This window comes from Cryptomeria japonica, chromosome 5, assembly GCF_030272615.1.
Source record: "Cryptomeria japonica chromosome 5, Sugi_1.0, whole genome shotgun sequence".
NCBI classification, from domain to species: domain Eukaryota; kingdom Viridiplantae; phylum Streptophyta; class Pinopsida; order Cupressales; family Cupressaceae; genus Cryptomeria; species Cryptomeria japonica.
The window spans coordinates 26,674,499-26,694,631 of record NC_081409.1 but is presented as its reverse complement, the minus strand read 5'-3'; the positions used below and the strand labels follow the sequence as shown (position 1 = coordinate 26,694,631).

The window sequence follows — 20,133 nt, the reverse complement described above, 5'->3', positions numbered from 1 at the left end:
AACCAACGTCGATGGGCGCATGCAAAGGCGTTACGATTCCTTCCAAGCACAGGCGTAAAGCTCAAATGGCCACCTGCAGACTGTTAGATTCGCGAGACGCTAGCGCATCGCGTGAACGTCTCTGTGTCGCGCTAGTGTCCTGGGGATGTGTTGACGTGTCTTTTGTACACGACCAAACACAGAATAAAATACCTAAAGGTACCTTATCCTCTCTTGAACAAAGTTTCCCGACTGCTGAAGATCTCGCCGAAGGATCAGTCGAGGCAACTCCAAGGTTCCTGTATGTAGGTTCTCTACTCGTGGATAAGCTCTCTGTGGTATGATGTGATTTTGCTAGAATCACAAGGGGACTTGCACTCGATGACCTGAACGTCTGATTTGCTGGAATCACAAGTCCTATCTACTGGAAGACAAACAAATGGCAAAAGATGCAGGGTTCAGGAAGTCTACTCTACTATCTAGAATGTGAGAAGATGGATGAATGACTAGGTGGAGTCCTACTGGGATGGGTCTCACCATCGGGTTGAACAATTCAACATCAACTCAGTGCGATCTTCTAAGGGATGCTTCCAATACGTTCAAATCGTACACCATCCGACAATGATCACCATTCAAGATAATGCATGAACAATAGACGTGTAACGACTTAAGATTAAGCTCATTTTATGCCAGTTGACCACGCAGGGCGCATTTACCATCAGTAAGAGGCTAGTGGTATGGACTAGACAGATTCCACACAAGTGCATTCAACAATTTTCTTCACTCAATCTAATCATCTATCATCAAAAATGAAGATTCAACAAGAGACCATGCACATTGCAAAGAAACAACATATTCCACCATATCTTCAATGAAAAGAAGTCTTCACAATTAAGGCAACAATGTCTTGCCTTCTCTTCTTAATCTACTCTAATTGCTATTCTACTATTTTGGCCTCTATTTACTAACTATTAACTATTAGCTATTATTGACTAACTATTAGCCTTTACAAATGAAGAGCCAGGGCTTATATAATGCCCACAATACAATTCAATGGCTTAGATCAATTTGAGATCAATGGCCGAGATTTTACAATGAAAACCCTAATTAGGGTTTGTTACAACAAACTTAATTCTGACCAATGAAATAATTGCATTATTCGAACACGTCTTCTCTGGAATATTCGACCAATGGATAGCCGGGGTAGGTACATTGAAGTTTTTGCCATCTTTGATAAGTCAGGTACATTGAATCTGGACATGCTGAAGTGGACCAACCCGACTGGAGGAGTGATGACTAGGATGCCACCTTGTCTGACACTTGGTTGATGCTCAATTTGGTGATGCTGAGAAGCTAACTTTAATTAACTCTTCTGAAACTATCTGCTTCTCCAACAGACCCTTGCTTTGATCCTCTTTTGTCTTTGATGTGCAGGATGGATGGTGTACCTTCCCTTAAAATGTTGGGCTGGAAAAGGTCGTCCCTGTCGATGCTGGGCTGGAGGAGGTCGTCCTTGATGATGCCTGCTCTTCTTTCATCTGCAAAACAAATCAAGAGATGATTAAAGACACATAATGAATTTATTTCAACATAGCATTTCCTACCTTAAATCATCAACAAGAAGATATCAAAATGAAGTTTGCTTAAAATTCTTTCCAAGGACAGGCTCCATGAGAATTTCGCTCCGGACCCTTTGGAAGGGTCAGGAGCGAATTTTGCATTCCTGGCTCAAATTCTTCTCACCTTGTGATCATACTTGCTTAGATACATGCCCAAGGACGTCCTCATTCTCAACCAACACCAAGCTTGATGTAAATTTGGGGCAAAAATGGAGGTTTTAAGAATTTCGCTCTGGACCCTTTGGAAGGGTCAGGAGCGAAATTCAAGTTTTAGGTCTTAATTCCTCATCTCCTTCACTTCAATTCATCTTGTAAGGCTAAATAACATCCTTCCATCCTCAACCACGCCCTAAGAATCAAAGTCTTGGCCTCACACAAGGGAAAAATAGTTGATTTGAAGAATTTCGCTCTGGACCCTTTGGAAGGGTCAGAAGCGAAATTCCAACTTAGCTCAAAATTCACATTTTTGAAGGTGAAACATCTTTCCAAGGCATTCTAAATAGCTTCTCTCACCCTAGTATAGGCCTGACTTAGCACAAAATTTGGAGAAAAGGATGGTTTTAGTGTTTTTCGCTCTGGACCCTTTGGAAGGGTCAAGAGCGAATTTCTTGCTTGTAGTTCACTTCTTCATCATTTCAACTTCAATCCACCTCACAAAGAAAGGAAATACTTCTCTTCTTTCATCCAACCTAAGTTTAACTTGATTTTGCAAGGCAAAATAGGTGATTGAAGGATTTTCGCCCTGGACCCTTTGGAAGGGTCAAGAGCGATTTTCCTCCTCTGGCCTAAAATCATCATTTTTGGAGACAACCATCAACTCAAGGGCAATCTCAAGGGCATCTTTTACCTTGGTCTAGGCATAGCTTAGCATAAATTTGAAAGGAATAGGTAGATTTTAGGATTTTCGCTCTGGACCCTTTGGAAGGGTCAAGAGCGAAAATCTTGTTTTAGGGCTATTTCGCCATCCTTTCAACTTCAAATCACCTCCAAGACTTAGAACACCTTGCCTCACTCCTCTCCAGGGTATAAAAACCAAAATCTTGACTTGATTTGTAAGGAAAAAGGGTGATCTTAAGAATTTCGCTCTGGACCCTTTGGAAGGGTCAGGAGCGAAATTCTCATTTGACTTCAAAATTTGCATTCTTGGCGACCAAAATCCACTCTAAGGCAATCCAAATGACTTCTCGCACCCTTGTCCAAGTTTAACTTTGCTCAAATTTTGGAAGAAAAGATGGTTTTTAGGATTTTCGCTCTGGACCCTTTGGAAGGGTCAGGAGCGAAAATCACTTTTAGGCTCAATTCCTTCATCTTTCATGGTTTCTAGCAACTTATAGTCACTTTCAGGGGCAACTTCTCCTTGATTTTACCTTATCCCACACTTGATCTAGCACAAAATTGATAGCAAAGAGAGGTTTTGAGAAAATTCGCTCTGGACCCTTTGGAAGGGTCAGGAGTGAAAATCTCATTCTTGACCAAAAATCATCATTCTTTCAACTTGAAACTTCTTTGCAAGGTAGAATCTCATCCTTCATCGCCCTAGGAACAAGGTTTTAAGCCCAAGAAAGGTCAAAAAGGTAGGCTTGTAAGGAATTTCGCTCTGGACCCTTTGGAAGGGTCAGGAGCGAAATTTCCTTTCTTGGCTAAAATCCTTCATTTTCATAGCTACCAAACACTCTCAAAGGCTAGATCATGTTCATTCTCCTTATCATCATGCCTTGGACATCAAATTTAGCCAAACAAGGAAAGAAATGCATCTTAGGAAGATTTTCGCTCTGGACCCTTTGGAAGGGTCAAGAGCGAAAATCTTGACTTAGGCTAGATTCTTCATTTCTCCCATTCAAAACAACCTCAAGAGACAAAGACAAGCTACTTCACTTCCATCCACGCCATAAAAAACCAAGGACTTGACCTCCTTCAATGCAAAAATAAGAGTTTTTAGGAATTTCGCTCTGGACCCTTTGGAAGGGTCAGGAGCAAAATTTCCTTTTTGGTCCAAAATCCTTCACATTTCAAAGGTAACAAGATGTCCAACCTTCCTTTCAAGATTTCTTGCAAATCAAAATTTAGTCAAACTTAGGAGGAAATGAGCTTTAGGAAGATTCTTGCTCTGGACCCTTTGGAAGGGTCAGGAGCAAAAATCTCATTCTAGGCTAGATTACTCACTTTTCAAACTTCAAACCACTTCAAGAAGCAAACTTAGATCATTTTCCACCTTAGGAACAAGGTTTCAAGTCCATTCAAGGCAACAAATAAGGTTTATGATGAATTTCGCTCTGGACCCTTTGGAAGGGTTAGGAGCAAAATCCCTATTCTTGGCTAGTTTTTCACCTTGGTTTATCTCATTTTCCTCCAAATTTGATCAAATCAACATCCTTGTTTCATTACCAAAATATTCCATCACCCAACTGGGTCCAAGCAATGTCAGACTAGGTTTTAAGGTCAAAGGAAAGCAAAAGGGGAAGATTTCGCTCTGGACCCTTTGGAAGGGTCAGGAGTGAAATTCTAATTTGAGGCTAGCTTTCATCACTTTGAGGTCCAAAAATTCCTCTTCAAGGCAAATATGCACCAAAACCTACCAAACCATGCCTTAGAAGCTCCTAACTTGGTCAAGCTAAGAAGCACAATAGAGGAAATATGAATTTCGCTCTGGACCCTTTGGAAGGGTCAGGAGTGAAATTCACCTTTTGAGCCAATTTCTCACATATTTTCTCCTCCTCACACCTTGGACAAACTTTATTAGGCCTCCTTTCCTCATGATCATGCAAATTTCTCCTTTAGGTTGACATATAGCTCCAGTTTTTGTGGAAAATAGGGTTTTACATGAATTTCGCTCTGGACCCTTTGGAAGGGTCAGGAGCGAAATTCACCTTTCTAGGCTCAATTCACCTTCAAACTGGCTTGACTTTGTCCTAGGCTATATCTTTGATTTATTCCTTCCATTCCTTAGCCAAATTTGCTCAACCACTCACTGACTTCCTCGAACTCAAACGGGACACCACCAGCAAAACCAAGCCTAAGGAAGACCTTGAAAAACGCCCTTAACTTGGAGCATCAACTGACTCACCCTAGCTCAAGCAGAGCCTGCTATCTAGTGATCCTCCTGACAGCACTCACCATGCAAAAGCTAACAGACTAAACCCTAAAAGACCTAGAAGACAAACTCTAGAGAGCAAAAAGCAAGGGTCCCCATTTGCAATGGGGCGATGTGTGAATACGTCACAACAAGATGACAAGTCGACAGAGTTGGTAAGATTCCAGTCTGGAGCTAATGAAGCGATCTAGGTGGGAAAAAAGACAAAAGCGGTGGTACACGACCTCCGATGATGTGGAGGAAGGCACCATTTGTTGCATTGAATTGTACAAGGTGTGATTTTTTATATTATTATTACAAACAAGAAGCTGGTCCAAGTGTATAGGATTGCACCACATAATTCTAATGGTAAACAAAGTGGATCTTGAAGAGGAGGACATGATGACAAAATATTTCAGTGGACTCCATACTCACATACAAAGGAGGGCAATCACCACTTATCCAAAGGACTTGGACAAGGCATGAGTCGAAGCAAACTACATAGAGGAGGAGAAGATGAGGTATGAAGGTGTCTTGTAAATTCAAAGGCAAGTATTAGAAAAATTGGAAAACAGAAAGCTCATATAGTAGTACAAAAGGGGGACAGTAAAATGTTTAAAAGAACATAAGTAATTTAGATGGGCTTGTCAACTCAAACCATTGGAAGTTTCATCATGAACAACACCCTAAGAATAAGAATAAGGGTTAAAAAAATGATACAAAGGAATCTATGCTAACTATTGATGAAGGTTAAATGGAAATTGAGGATAGTTCAATTATTGATGACAACCTTAGACACATGGCCACTAAGGAAAATGAACTTGAAGAGATTATGAAACTTTTTGTTTTCAAGTTACAAGTTAAATAGAACAGAACTAATGTTTTGCTAGATTCAGGATCACAATGTAATCTTATTTTAGAAATTTGATTAAAAGACTTGTGCTGAAGACAAAGGAACATCTACATCCATATCTATTGGGATGGGTTGAAAGAGATGTAAATGTATAGGTGAATAAATGATGCAAGGTAAAATTTGGGATAAATGCACAATTAATACATAAGATGTTGATATAATCCCCCTTGATGCTTTTGATATTGTTCTCAATAGTCCACATCTTTATATCAAAGATGGTATATTTATGAGAAGCTCTATTACGTACAAGTGAGCCAATGATGGCATCAAATATAAAACCAAAGGACATTAGAGCAGGGCTAATGTAGCCATGGTAAGGTGCTAATCATGCAATTAAATTGTCAAGATACTAAGCAGTTTTTCAGCTTTCACTTAAAGATAAGAATGAATATGGGATTAGCATTTCTACCATGACCAACTCAAAATTGAAACACATGGATGAAGCCTTGTCAGTTTTTCAATAAGCATTCATAGAACTGAAAGGGTTGCCACCAAGAAAGAAGGTGGTGCGCAAGATTCAATACTACCAAAGTCTACTCTACCAAATATCAGCTTGTATCCACAAACATTACTTGAGAAAATACAAGGTCAAGAGCCACCTACAAGAGATATTAGAGCAAGGAGAAATTGGCCTTGTTCACCTCACCATGTGGGACATCCATAGTAATGTTAAGAAAAAAAGATGGTTCTTGGAGAATATAAAAAGATTATTGGACTCTTTGATAAAATTACTGTCAAGATTAGATATCCTCTCTCGAGGATAGATGATTTTTAGATCAACTTAGACATGTTATGTGTCGATGTGTTTTTTATGACACCTCAAACACAGAATAAAATACCTAAGTATTATATCCTCTCTTGAACAAGGAAACCTTGAATGCTAAACTTCTTGATCAAACAAGGCAACCCCAAGGTTTAAAATGCGAACAATTGACTTTATATTGTGGATAGACTCAATGTATGATGTAATATTGTTGGTAACACAAAGGGACTTACATTTTGGTGGAATGTGGAAACTAACTGATTCAAACTCAAACAAATACAAAAGGCAAAGGATTTAGGGAAAGCTAATCTAACACCTAAAATACAAGAAATGATTGCGGACTTAATGAAACCAAACCAAGCTTTGCTTCACTATGAGGAAACAACTACACAAATATGGTGCAATCTCCTAAGGGTACACAAATGATTTTCATATCACTTATGCACATCAACACCATGAACAACGAGCATAGAGCAATCGAAATTAATCTTTCAATTGAATTCAGACTAACCATGCACTGCAATTTGCAATCAACAAATTTCATATGGTATGAACATATAGGCATCACCATTTATCAACAATAAGATCTTCCATTAAACTAATCAAATCCATACAAACAAATCTAAAACTTGAGAAGTGGAACTAGAAACCATGCATCATGTGGAAACAACACAAAAAAATCTACCATATCTTCAATGAAAGTCATATTGTTTATTCCAACATAGCTTTGGCAACAATTCTTGGTCTTCTCCTCCTACTCTACTCTACTTGCTAACTTCTAATGATCAAATATTCTGTGACTATTAACCTTTACAAATGAGAAGGCGAAGCCTTATATAGAGTTCTTGAATACAAATGAAGGGCGGTATTCATGTTGCATAAGGAGAAGGACTGAGAACATTTTCATGATGTGCATGGACAATATGCAAGGCAGTCTCAAGGACTAGATGAAGGCAGTTTTTAAGGGTAGTGAGGGACTAAAGACTGAGTATATTTGGAGTGTACTCAAGAACTAAACAAGTCGGTAATGAGATGGTGCCAGGGACAAAACAAGGTTGAGCGCAAATTGATGTGAGTAGAGGGACTAAGACAACGGCGACATTTAGCCTCATGCTAGGACAATGACTGCAAGGGCACATTAGCAATGTGTCCATGGACAAAGGGGCAAGGTTAGGCACAAATGAAGGGTTAAGATGGATAAGTAGGGCGCTAAATCCACCTTGACAAGGACAAGTCAAGGCACCTTTCTAGGCAATGCAAGGACTTGGTGAATGCAAGATGAAGGTTTTGACGAGGATCATCAATAATTTGCTAAGGAAAATTCAATTTTGAAAGAGACAATCTGGACCTAAACCTTGAATTTCTTATTCCATTTTGGAATTCCTCATTACAACCCAACAAGGACTTGAGTTCTGGATCAAACTTGAATAAAATGTTTCACCTTTAAATTTAATCTTTGAATTTGACACTTCAAATAAGGATTTTCCACGAAATTGTAACTCTGTCTAAGGATTTTACAAATTGTTTCTCATTTTCCCTTGTCAAGGTCGGAAAATCCAACCTTGACAAGGTATTTTCCTCATCAAGACATAGAATTTCATCATTTTTAGCATTTCAAAAATCTTAATTCCTTGACAACTTGTCCCTAACAACAGTTTTGCAACATTTTTACATTTCAGCAACTATGACAACATTTGGCAACATTGACAACTTTCAACAATTTTGAATCCTCTATCTTGACGTTTGTTCATGGATTTTGGGCTCCAAACTTGAATCCCTGACTCAATTGTACACCCTCAAGGATAAACTTTGCATCCTAAGTCATTTCAAGGACCGAACAACACACTCCTTCCGGATTGACAAGACGAAAACCCCTCTTTACAAACAAAGGCTAAAGAGTACAAAACTATTGCCAAGCTAAGCAACTAAGCAAAAACACTAAGCTAGAAAGTGAAAAAAGTTGAGGTCCCCATTTCCAATGGGGCGTGTGTATACAACACAACACTATGTATTCCACTAAGTAGGTTCTTAAGTCCAGTTACGATCAGGTGCAAATGAAAAAGAGGACACCTTGAAAACTGCTTTCAAAATTAAGTAGGAACTTTATGAATGGTCAGTACTTCCTTTTGCCTTGAGTAATTGACCTGCTACTTTTATGAGATTGATGATGTTTTAAGGGAATTCACAAATAACTTTGTGATACTCTATCTAGATGATATTTTAATATTCAATGCTAGCTGGGAAGAACATTTAATCCAGAATAACCAAGCCTTGGAAAGGTTAAAAGAACATCTTTATGAAATCTAAAGAAATGTTAATTTGGTAAAGAATCATTGGCATATTGGCATATTTATAGCATGTTGAAGGAGGAGAATTAAAAATAGACCCACCAAAAGTTGAACCAATGCAAATTACCCTACACCAAAGAGTATTTTAGAAGCTAAGGGTTTTGTAGAGGCTGCACAATTCGTGAATTTTTGTATTCCTCCTCCTTCCTGCCCACAGGGCAATAACTTCAATTGGGATAACAAGCATGATAAGGTATTTGAAACATTGTAGTATAAGATAATTCATGCTCCTATTTTAGCTCTTCCTATATATGAAAGCCATTTGAGGTAGAAAAAAATGCTAGGGAATATGCAATGGCTGTCATCTTGCTTCAAGTCGCTAATAAGCCTACATGCTATTATTCAGGGGTTTTTCCTTCAACAGTTACAGGTTATGCAACTTATGATAAAGAATTATAGCATTAGTTTCAAGCTATTAAAACATGGAGACACTATCTATTGGTAAGGAAACTACTGCACATATTGGCCACTAACCTCTACAATATTTGCAAGGATAGAGTAACTTATGACAATCATGACACTATAAATGGAAGGGTTTTCTTCAGCAATTTCATTTTGTAATCAAATATTAAGAAGGTACTAACAATGGTGTGGCAGCCATGTTGTCTGGGCCATCTATTTCAGCAATGGCCATGGTAACTCGCTTGAGCCCTCCAAAAAGGAGGCTTATGTTGAAGAATATACATGTGGTAAATATTTTGGTGAAAGGGAATTATAAGAAGTGAAGAATACTTTTATCTTTGAGATGGGTTGTTCCATGAGGTAGGAAAATTGTGTGTGCCAAGAGCACAAACACTTCTACTAATGAGGGAGGCCCATACCTCCAAAGTGGCAGGTCACTAAGCATAGAAAAAATGATGGCTCATTTGCAAAGGTATGTGTTTCAACCCAAAATGCAGCAAGACGTAGCAAGGTTTGTTAGACATCATAAATTATGTTGCACTGGCAAATCTAAAACAAGAAATGAAGAAATATATATGCATTTGCCTGTTCCCACAAGACCATGGCGAAAGTGTTTCGATGGATTTTCTAGGAGGGTTGCCTATGAGCAGACATGGGCATGATTACTTGTTTGTGGTAGTTGACAAGTTTAGCAAAATGTGTATTTGAATGGCTTATATAAAGCCTATCCCAAGAAAATAAACTAGATTGTTCTATCGCAATGTACGAGTACACTTTGGGCTTCCTAAGTTCATCATTTCTAACAAGGATACACAATTTGTTAGTAAGTTTTATTCTACATTGTGGAGAATAACGGACACAAAGCTAAAGAAAAGCATAGTATTTCACCCACAATAGATGACCAAACAGAAATGGTCAATAGGACTTTTGTGCAGCTCATTAGGGGGCATAATAGTAAGTTGTCATGCCCCTCGTGCCAACACCCTCTAGGTTATTTTATTTTAAATAATAAAAGTGTTTTAAACAATATTATTATAATAATATAATTATATTATTATGTTAATATTAATTATTCTAAAAATTATAATTATTTTGGTAGGCCGACATGGTTGATTTACTCCTAGCCAACCTAGTCCTTCCAAGCATTCTCAAACAGGTATATGTGTCTGTTTGATGGAACATTTTGAGCAGCCAATTTTTTATTCCAATCATTGTAATTTTGCTTATTACCTAGACTTGGGACGAAACCCTCAAGCCAGCTGGACAGGTAGGATGCCGTAGCGTCCTAAAATTGCGACACTTGCAATTTCGACTGCATTTGGGTCTTCACGATGGCGGCGCAACGTTGAACCTGAATGGAGACCCCGAAACCTGTTTACGACATCAAAAACTGCATATTTCTGCACCTTGGCCTGATCCTTCCTTGCACCCTGTTGTCCCGGGAGGTGGGACCATGGCGCCCAGCGCCCTGGTCCCTGGCCCTATTTTGGGCCCGGTCTCTTGTTGGGCATCGGGTCTTTAAGTTTGCAATTCGGAAAATAATGTGCCTAGGTCGGCCTAAGGTCGGAAAAATCAGTCTCTCAACCCTAATTGACAAGTATATAAACTACATTTCCCCTCCCAGAAAAAGGGTGGTGGTAGCAAGAGGCGGAAGCGATATTCAAACATTCAAACATTCAAGCATTCAAGCATTCAAGCATTCCTTCAAGCAATTGAGTATTCTAAGTCTCCATTCAAGGCTAGATGTTGCATTCAAGACAAGGATTCAACCATTGAAGAGGAGATCACTTACAACATACAACATACAAACATACAACATCATTACACCTTCGCATGTAAGAATACAAACATTCTTACAACAAGGTATCAGTACTTGTTTACATTATAAACATTTACATTTACAGCATTCTCATTTCTTGGTTAATTCCAAAACCGGGGTTTGACCTAAAGGCAAACCCCTAATCCCTAAACCCCCAATCGTCCTCTCTTTTCTGTGTGTAGGTTGCAGGTACGCAGCTGTAATTGAAGATTTGGAAGCCTTGTGCAAAGACGAACAGATCCCCCTTCGTTTCGCGGATTTTTCGGAGGACCGTGTGCACTCCGGGCGCCATCGTCCCGTCAACTTTCGCTCAAATTTGCAGGACAGCATCGTCTCGACATTTTACTGCTAATTTCAGGTCCGCAGCTTCATCCCATGTCCCTATCTCCGTCTACAAGCGAATCTTCCTTACTTTACATGCATTCCTAGTTCAATCATTCTATCTACATTCTTTACAAAAGAGGGTATCCTTGATGTCTTAACCCTTAAAACTCATTTAGAATCCAGTCTTGCATTGTGTGGGATTGGATCTTGTGAGTTTCAACCCCTCTTTTGAATGTAAAGTCTCTCCTAAGTGAAAACCGTCAATCCTAGTGACCTCCTTTCTCTCTCCATTGAGTGGGGGAACACCTAGGGTTCGATTTTCCGCTTTACAGATGCAAACCTCACTGATCTTTGGTGCAATTTCCGTTTGGGGAATTGAATTGAGCTTATTGAAAAATTGTTTATTCTAGGTCTATAATCAAGTAGCATGCTCAGAAAATTCCCATCACTATAACTACCTGCAACAGTGATTCATTCTGAATTTCCATGGGAAAATACCTTGATTATCTGATTTCAGTTTCAAACAGTCACGGGCCGAAACTAACTCTTTGGGCACTTCCAGAGGTCACGAATTAGAGGCGAGTTGTTGGGTGTTGGTGGCACCAACAAGGGTTAAATACAGATCAAGGGTTTTTCCTAGATATGCCCTAGTGATCTGATCACTCAGGGCCCTTTTTATGCACTGGAGACACCTCACATCTTCTCCAGGCATCTGAAGCATACTGTGATTTTATATTCATCACTTGGTGGGGGACGTTTCAACTCTGCACTGTCTACTCCTAAAGCGTCATTATCCTATAAAAGGATTGCCATTGTTTTTGGGTTTGAAGCTATTCCAAGCATCATACTTACCAGATCTGAAGACAACACCTGTAAATGATTCTGTGCACCACAAACACTGTAACTGAATCATTGTTGAATATAAATGTTGTTTTCTGACACATGCATGTTGTGCTACTTTTTTCCTATCTCGTAGACTGTATTTGGTGTTTAAATTTATTGTCAGAAGTTGCGGTTTCACTGATTGGAGATTCTGAGTTTGATTAAGACATGAAAGCACTATGAATTAACCTAGCAATTCTGAATCACGACCAATTAACTGTGATAGCAATAATTGTCTGAAAGTGTCAGCTTGTGTAAACCAGGAAATTTAATACAATGGATATTTCATAAGTGTCCCAAAACATGGGATGAATCGCTCTCATACATCCAGCATTCTTAAATAGAGCATGCATTCTTCTACTGATAAGTTGCATTTGAAGCATTTTTAGGATATCTACCATCTGGTCCACTTGATGTAGCTTTTGACAAGCAATATGAGTAAGTAGGACAAGATAATGAGGTGACTAGTATCTAAATCTGTTGAGAGGATTAGGAAAATCCAACTCAAAATTAAAGAACAATTGGAAAGAACACAACAAATATATAAACTATAAAGAAATGCAACTTTGGGGTAGGAGACAAAGTTTGGCTTCCCTTGGGCAAGGAAAGACTTGAAGGACAAGCAAAGAATATCAAGCCATTAAGGTATGGACCTTTCACACTTTTAAAAGCCATAGGTGAAACTGCATTCAAACTTCATCTTCCTCCCTTCATGAAGATGCATTCCATTGCCAATTGTGAGTACCTACAGCTACATGAGCCCTCTATGCCGGATGAAAATGAAGAACAAGTACTAAACTCTTTAGAAGACTTGGGTGTGAAAGGAAGAATCATCCTTCATAAGGAAGGATGTAGAACTGGAAAAGAAAACAAGAGAAAAAAGGAATAGAGTCCAGGAAACTTGAAAGATTGAACTCAAAGATTAAAAGGAAAACCAAGCCAAGTGGTACTCTAAGGAGAGAGTATAACTCTTTTCCTCATTTGATGTCTCATTAAGCTTTTGTGGGAACAAAAGCCTTCCTAAGAAGGGAGGTATGCTCCAAAAGGATTTAAAAAAATACTATTTTCTACTTTTTCAAATTGAATACCTTAAGCATATCAATTGCACAATATCAATAACATAAGATGCAAGAATTACGCAACGCAAGTAGAACATACGATTTACGTGGAAACAGGAGAAAACGAGAGCAAAAAAATGCTTATATAACCTCTCCTTTCAAACTTTGTAGGCACTAACCCACAAGAGACACCAATCCTCTTAATTTGTATGCACCAACCCCCATAGCTAAGCACCAACTCAGCGAGAAACACAAATCTCTCCTTCAGGAAGCAGGAAGCACCAACTTCCAAATTTTCAATGGATGATAGTCAATTCGATCTCTCGTTTGTATCAATCTTTCTCCTGATTTTATCTTCCTATATATAATATATATATTCTTCATAAAGATCTGCACATATTCTTTGTAAATACCTGCACATATTCCTCATGTACATCTGCACATATTCTTCATATATATCTGCACATATTTCTCATGTATATCTGCACATATTCTTCGTAAAGATCAACACATATTCCTCATCTATATCTGCACAAATTTTTCATATATGTCTGCAAATATTCCTCATAGATATCTGCACATAAATATTCCTTAAGTCTGCTCATATATTTCCTCTTTAAGTCTGCTCATAGATCCTTTTTAAGTCTGCAACATATTCACCCTATCTCTCATATATGCTTTTACACAAATCTGCTTTAAGGCTGCTCCAATTTGTATGATGTTGTGTTGAAGAACTTGTTGTCTTTATGTCCAACTCTCCTTATTTATATACCCCATTGCCTTCATGAAGGGAGGCAAATCTTCTTGAAAAGAGGCGATTCATTCAAAGGTCGGCCTTATTGAATAAATATAACTTCTATAATAGGTGATTACTCTCCAGGGAGTCGGCAACAAAATGATAATAATTATGATTGCTTCAACAACCCTTTTAACAGTGACTAATCCATTTGAAATCTTCTTCATGCGATTCCTTTCTTTGTACTTGCAATTCTTTCAACTTTAATCAAAAAAAGTTAAGATCCATTCTTTCTAAATCTGCAACAGCAACTACTGCTTTAACAGAGGTCTCATGTAAATGTTCAACTGAAATCTTTGATTTGTCAGGCCCGTCAACATACAACTGAGTTCATGCTCAAGACCTTGAGCAGTTATTCTTGATTCCCTATGCAACCTTCAACTCCTTATAATGTTGAAAATATTCCTTTACTCGAAGCTCCTTCATTTGATATGGAATTAATAAAGCGCATATAGTTGTCACAATGGGACCCTGCATTCCATAGGCCACAATCTGATCACCTTAATGAAGCACACCATTTATCAATTATCAATATAACATCAATTGTAGTTTCTGATCCTTCTATAATCTTCACCTCCAAAGTGACAGAAGATTCAATTATATAGTATATAGATATATGTAGATATAGATATGTAGGAGTCAAATTTAAGTGCCAACTCATTCACTTTGTCACCGAGTCTCACCCCATCTATTTCCCCACATTGAGCAAATATCATTTCCTCCTCTTCTCCCTTGTTAGTGTACCTTCTATCATCATGCCAATCTATTTCCAAAAGGTTCAGTTGTGTTGTTTCTCCATTGACATCAATGACAATCAATTCCAACACATCCAATTCTAACCTATCTCCTATTGCTCAACCTCCCTCTTCCTTTGACAAAGGATACCAACTCCCTATCCAAAGTTTCCCTCATCCATCTTATCCCCCATTCATGTCTCCCTCTTATCCCTCACCTACATACACCTCTCATCCAATATCCATATCTACATCTCCTCCCTTATCCATATCCCAATCTCCATCTTTGTACAACCCCTCCATCACCTCCACCCACAATCCAAGTCCCTTATACTACAATCCTCCAAACAATAATCCTAATCTTCCATCTAATCCTAATCCTCGAATGGAAACGTTTTCGACATGGATTCTACCTTCTAAACCTAAAGGTGTTCTATGATTGATGGTGCATTGCAATGATGGTCGGTATATGTTACAATCCCCCTAAAGTAATATTCCACTCTCAGAACTTATTAAAACAACAAAATATTCAAAACTTACTCACGGGAGTGCTGTGGAGTCATTCCTCTTGAAAGTTAATCAGAATTTTGCAAGTTCCATCAGTGGGCCCTTCCTTGACAGGTCAATCAGCATGGTTCAGGACCCAAATGCTAACCCAGACTTATGAGAGCATCTAGGTCTAAAACTTGGGTGTATTAAAAAAAACAACCTAATAGACTGGGACATGTAGCAATTGCCTGACACTGCTTGAACCAGGGGATCAGGGTTACTCACTTATGGAATCTCCCGACCAAGCACCATGAACAGTAGAATGTCATTATTCGCACCTGTACATATTTGGTATTTATGGTTCGTTTTATAGTTTACCTAGTTAAAACTTAAAATGTAATTAGCTCATTTGAAAAACGTACAGAAGACCAGGCCTTTGGAAAATAGCTTCAGGGCATATATTTGAAGTTTGAAGTTTTGAACCCTCAGTCTCATCACTTCAAAACCTACTCAAAATTTTGATCTGAAAAGTTCATGCAGTTGTGAACCTTGCTAAGGTTAACGAAAGGAATATCATTAAAATTTTAAATAAACATAATGTGCAGTCCAAACTTCACCTGTTATGTTATAGGTAGCCAGTTGCTTCATTTACCAATACCATTAAAAAAAATAATTAATTGTGCTGAGTGCTACCTATTTCAAATAATCTTTTGCATTATTAGTGTGCAAGCTAACATGTGCGGAGTATTACTAGACAATAATTTAAGAATTGTGGACACACCCATAGTCCCACACAATTTTGATAAGAAAAAAAAATACTAATAACTGTTTTATAGAATACTTAAAACTTTAGAACAATGTGCGACCTAAATCTTACACATGTTTGTAGTGAAGGCAGCAGGCAATTATTACGGAATACATTTGAATCTTGATGTACCCTATGCTCATACATCTCCACAATGTGATCCAATGTTACCTCGCACCATGTTATATGCCATCTTTAGCCTTACCAAATATTTACTAAGCAAATTTCTTTAAAAAAAATTGTATTCAATACTCCAACTGTTTGGCAAAGATGTCATATAACATGGCATCCAAAATTCCCCCAAGATTTACTAAGGAAATAAATCAAAACTCATATTTTTTATATTGAATACTCAACAGTTTTACAAAGATGCAACACAACATCGTTTCCAAAACCGACCAAGAAAAACTAAACTAAAAAGCATATTTCAAAATGCCGGTTCAATCCATTACCGAATCAAGAATACGCAAACCAACATGATATGCAAAATTTACTCACAGATTTGCTCTCAAGCTAATCCTTTTCAAAAACTCCCTCACAATTTTAGAAACCCCATCAGTATCTTCCTCCTTCTTGTCAACCAAATCACCATGATCCTTACACCACTGCTTCCACTCAGGCAACACCTGCCTCAGAGTGAACAGGAAATTATTTTACAACTGTCGAAGGGCAGGTAAATTTTGCCAATTCAAAAAATAAGAAAATATATCTATTCAAGGTGAATTCTAATAAAGAACATATAATTTGTTAGCATACATTTTGTCAAATGTAACAACTTTATGTACATATAATCTATGAATAAAAAACGTGAAATATTATGCAGAATCAGTAATGTTGATTTTTCAATAGATTGTCACAGTTTTCGACAGAAAGCGTCTGCGCAACCTTGATAGAATGCATGAACCCAAGACCAACATCTTTATATACATTTTAGATTTCAAGAATGTCTTGTCGATAGTATCCTGAATTGTAATGTTCGTCTGGAATCAACTGTGTAGTTTAACTAGGTTCTGAGCATGGCGTTGAGATTTATGCTCGGCGCCAAAACTGCAGAAGTTTTTAAAATTATCAAATATAAGAACTGTTTTCAAGAACTTTTTCTTATTTTTAATTATTTCTGTTTTTAATGATTTTGTAAGCAAACTTGGATAAATTCGGTGAAATCTTCCCACGACTGGTTCTGACGTGCCTGGTATTATTACTGAACATACCATCAGGAAAAAATCATTAAAGCAGATACTTTGACACGAAAAATCAATCAATACTTAAAAATTGAATTTTTTTTTCTAATTGTAGAAAATCAGCAAATTGGGTAATTTATATAAAAAAGGGAACGAATAAAATTCGATAATTCTAGTACAAACCAGAAAACTATTTTTCAGAAATACCTGTGTGAGTAACCCAATAAATTCTCTCTTCGCCTGTAATTTGGGCATATCCCCAAGAGCCCCCCATGCCTCCTGCTTCACTCTCAGTGCCCTATCAATGGCAAGTGACCCATCTTGACCACTTGGGCATGGCCCATCCAGTGCCTGGGATTTGTAGGCATATAATAATGCTCTGGATTCTTCTGGAAGGAATTGCAGGGTTGCAGAGGGGCCTTTTCCTATGAACAGCATGGCTGCCCTCCATTCTTCCTCTTCTGAGTTACTTTTCGTGGGCGTTAGGGTGTGAGATATGGATATAACTCGGCTCTTCTCTTCACCCATTTTGTGTATGACTCAATTGCTTTAGCTGGTGAGGATCAGATAATGATATTCATATTTGAAGATACGCTAAACGAGTGGCATTTTATCAAGCCAATTGTCAATTCAGTTGTCACGTCAAAAACGTCACGCTGTAGATTTTAGTGCAAACCAAGCCAGAATTAGGATGTGATTTCACCAGGGAAGCAGACCGATAGTTGTTTATAGCTAATTTTGTATATTCATATATTCGAAACAGTACATTGGATTTCATTTTTTGTTGTTGTTTCTGAATGTGACTTAACTGCTTATAGTTATTGTTTTGGCTTTAACGATGCATGTTGTGGGATTTGTTATGTGTGCAAGGGTCAAAAAGTACACTTTTTAAAGTGTTGCCTAATACCAGTTTAAAGATATCCAAATAATTGTGCACTTAAAATCGTCAATACATATACACAAATGCTCCAATAGTCGTGTGCTATGAGTACCAATAAAAATGCACAAATGGGTCAATTATGGTCCAAAAAAGCTCAAAAATGAGTTGCTATTGGTACATTTGTAATTTATTAATGAGCTTTTACTTTTTTGTTTTTTCGTTTTTTTAAAGTTAGTAATTGAGGGGTTGGGTGTGCAAGGAGTGAACGGTTATTGGAACATGAACGTGAATTGGTGCTCTTCCCCTAAGGGAGCTTCCCCATCTATTTATTGGAACATGAACATGAATTGATGTTCTTCCCCTAAGGGAGCTTCCCCAACTATTTTTATAGGATAGGGGAAAGGTTCTAATTATCATTTGTGTTCTAATGATCATTCATTGGATTTCATTCATTAGTAATATACTAAAATTTTATTTAGTGGGTTAATAGTTGTTTAGGGAAAAAGTAGTAATTAGATCAATTGTACAACTTTATTGATAGTAATAGCACACGATTAGTAAGACATTTGTGTATAAGTATTGGATCAGTTGTGCAAATTTTGTGGTGGTCAAAGCGAACGATTAGCAAGGCAATAGAGAATATGTATTGAATGTCAACTCAAAATGATCGTTTTTTGACCTTTGTGTGCATAATGAATCCCACCACATTCATCGTAACTACCCAGAAGTCAAAACAATAGTTATAAGCTCTTAAGTCATATACAAAGAAAATAAAAAAAAATTGTCAAAATTTGATGTACCATTTAGGAACTTAAGGTGCACAAAGCAAGCTATGACAGCTATTGGTACCTTTCCCCTAACGGTGGATTTTGTGAGATTGAAAAAAACATATGTGGAATCTTGACTTTAAATATACAAGTTCTTAACATTCTAATTTATAGTGGGTGTTTAAGGTAGGGTTGATTTTTTTTCCATCAATTTAACAGTTTTTTTTGTCAACTAACAATCGCACCTTGGTGTGCAATGGGTACACCAAAGAGGTGTGGAAGGTCAATTAGGAAATATTTTGATCCATTTTTTGCATACATTTGTGTAATACATGAGGTCATTTGATAGGTCATTTAGTAAACAATGTTGTTTCTCCAAAAATAAGTTTCAATAGAGAAATGATAACTTCAAATCAACCATACATCCACTTGGAAGGATACAAACATGATTGAAAAAAACCTCTAAATTAGGAGGATAATTAGGCTCCACCACAAATGCTCATGTTATGTTTGCAATAGGGAGAGGCAAAGAGAGAGAGAGAGAGAGAGAGAGAGAGAGAGAGAGAGAGAGAGAGAGAGAGAGAGAGAGAGAGAGAGAGATGAATATGGAGAGTAGAGGGGGAGATAAATTGGAAAAGTTAAATGCATACACACAGAGAGAGAGAATAATATATAGAGAGAGGGAGGTAGAGAGAGGGAGGGAGAGATATAAGGGTAGAGAGAGGGAGATGGAAGAAAAAATATGGAGATATAGATAGAGGAAAATTTGATATACATATAGAGGTCTATGAAGAGGGAGGGGGAGAGGGAGACATGTCTAGAGATATAGGGGAAGAGAGGAAGAGAGGAAGATAGAGGTAGATAAGAAGATAGAGGGTAGAGAGAGAGGGGGGGCGAGAAAGGGGGAGAAATAGAAATATATACAAACTTAGATAAGTAGAGATAGACAAATAGAGATGTAGAGACAGGGAGAGAAATCAATTGAGATAAAGAGGGAGAGAGGTAGAGATAAATAGATAAATATTGGGAGGGGGTGAATCAATATATATATATATATATATATATATATATATATATATATATATATATATATATATGGATGAGATAAATATATAGTAAGGGAGAGAATGAGAGAGGGAGAGAGAAAAATAAAGATTGATATGGGAAGTAATATGTGTGTGTGTGTGTGTGTGTGTGTGTGTGTGTGTGTGTGTGTGCACATATATATATAATATGTGTGTGTGTGTGTACACACACACACACACACACACACACACACACACACACACACAGATATATGTGTG

General features: G+C 37.7%; 1 protein-coding gene across 2 annotated transcripts in view; it reads right to left on the bottom strand.

Annotated features, from left to right (window-relative positions):
• Window positions 1-17,811, bottom strand: part of LOC131033665 (acyl-CoA-binding domain-containing protein 4) — a 40,537-nt gene extending 22,726 nt beyond the window's left edge. The window contains exons 1-2 of one of the 2 annotated variants that reach the window (XM_057964931.2): window positions 17,390-17,811; window positions 16,500-16,627 (exon numbers count right to left, since the gene is read on the bottom strand). In XM_057964931.2, coding sequence (XP_057820914.1) covers window positions 16,500-16,627; window positions 17,390-17,710 — 449 coding nt within the window. In that variant the 5' untranslated portion in view covers window positions 17,711-17,811. The remainder of the gene's footprint in view (window positions 1-16,499; window positions 16,628-17,389) is intronic. The other variant, XM_057964932.2, reaches the window with a different exon arrangement.
• Between the last annotated feature and the right edge of the window lie 2,322 nt (window positions 17,812-20,133).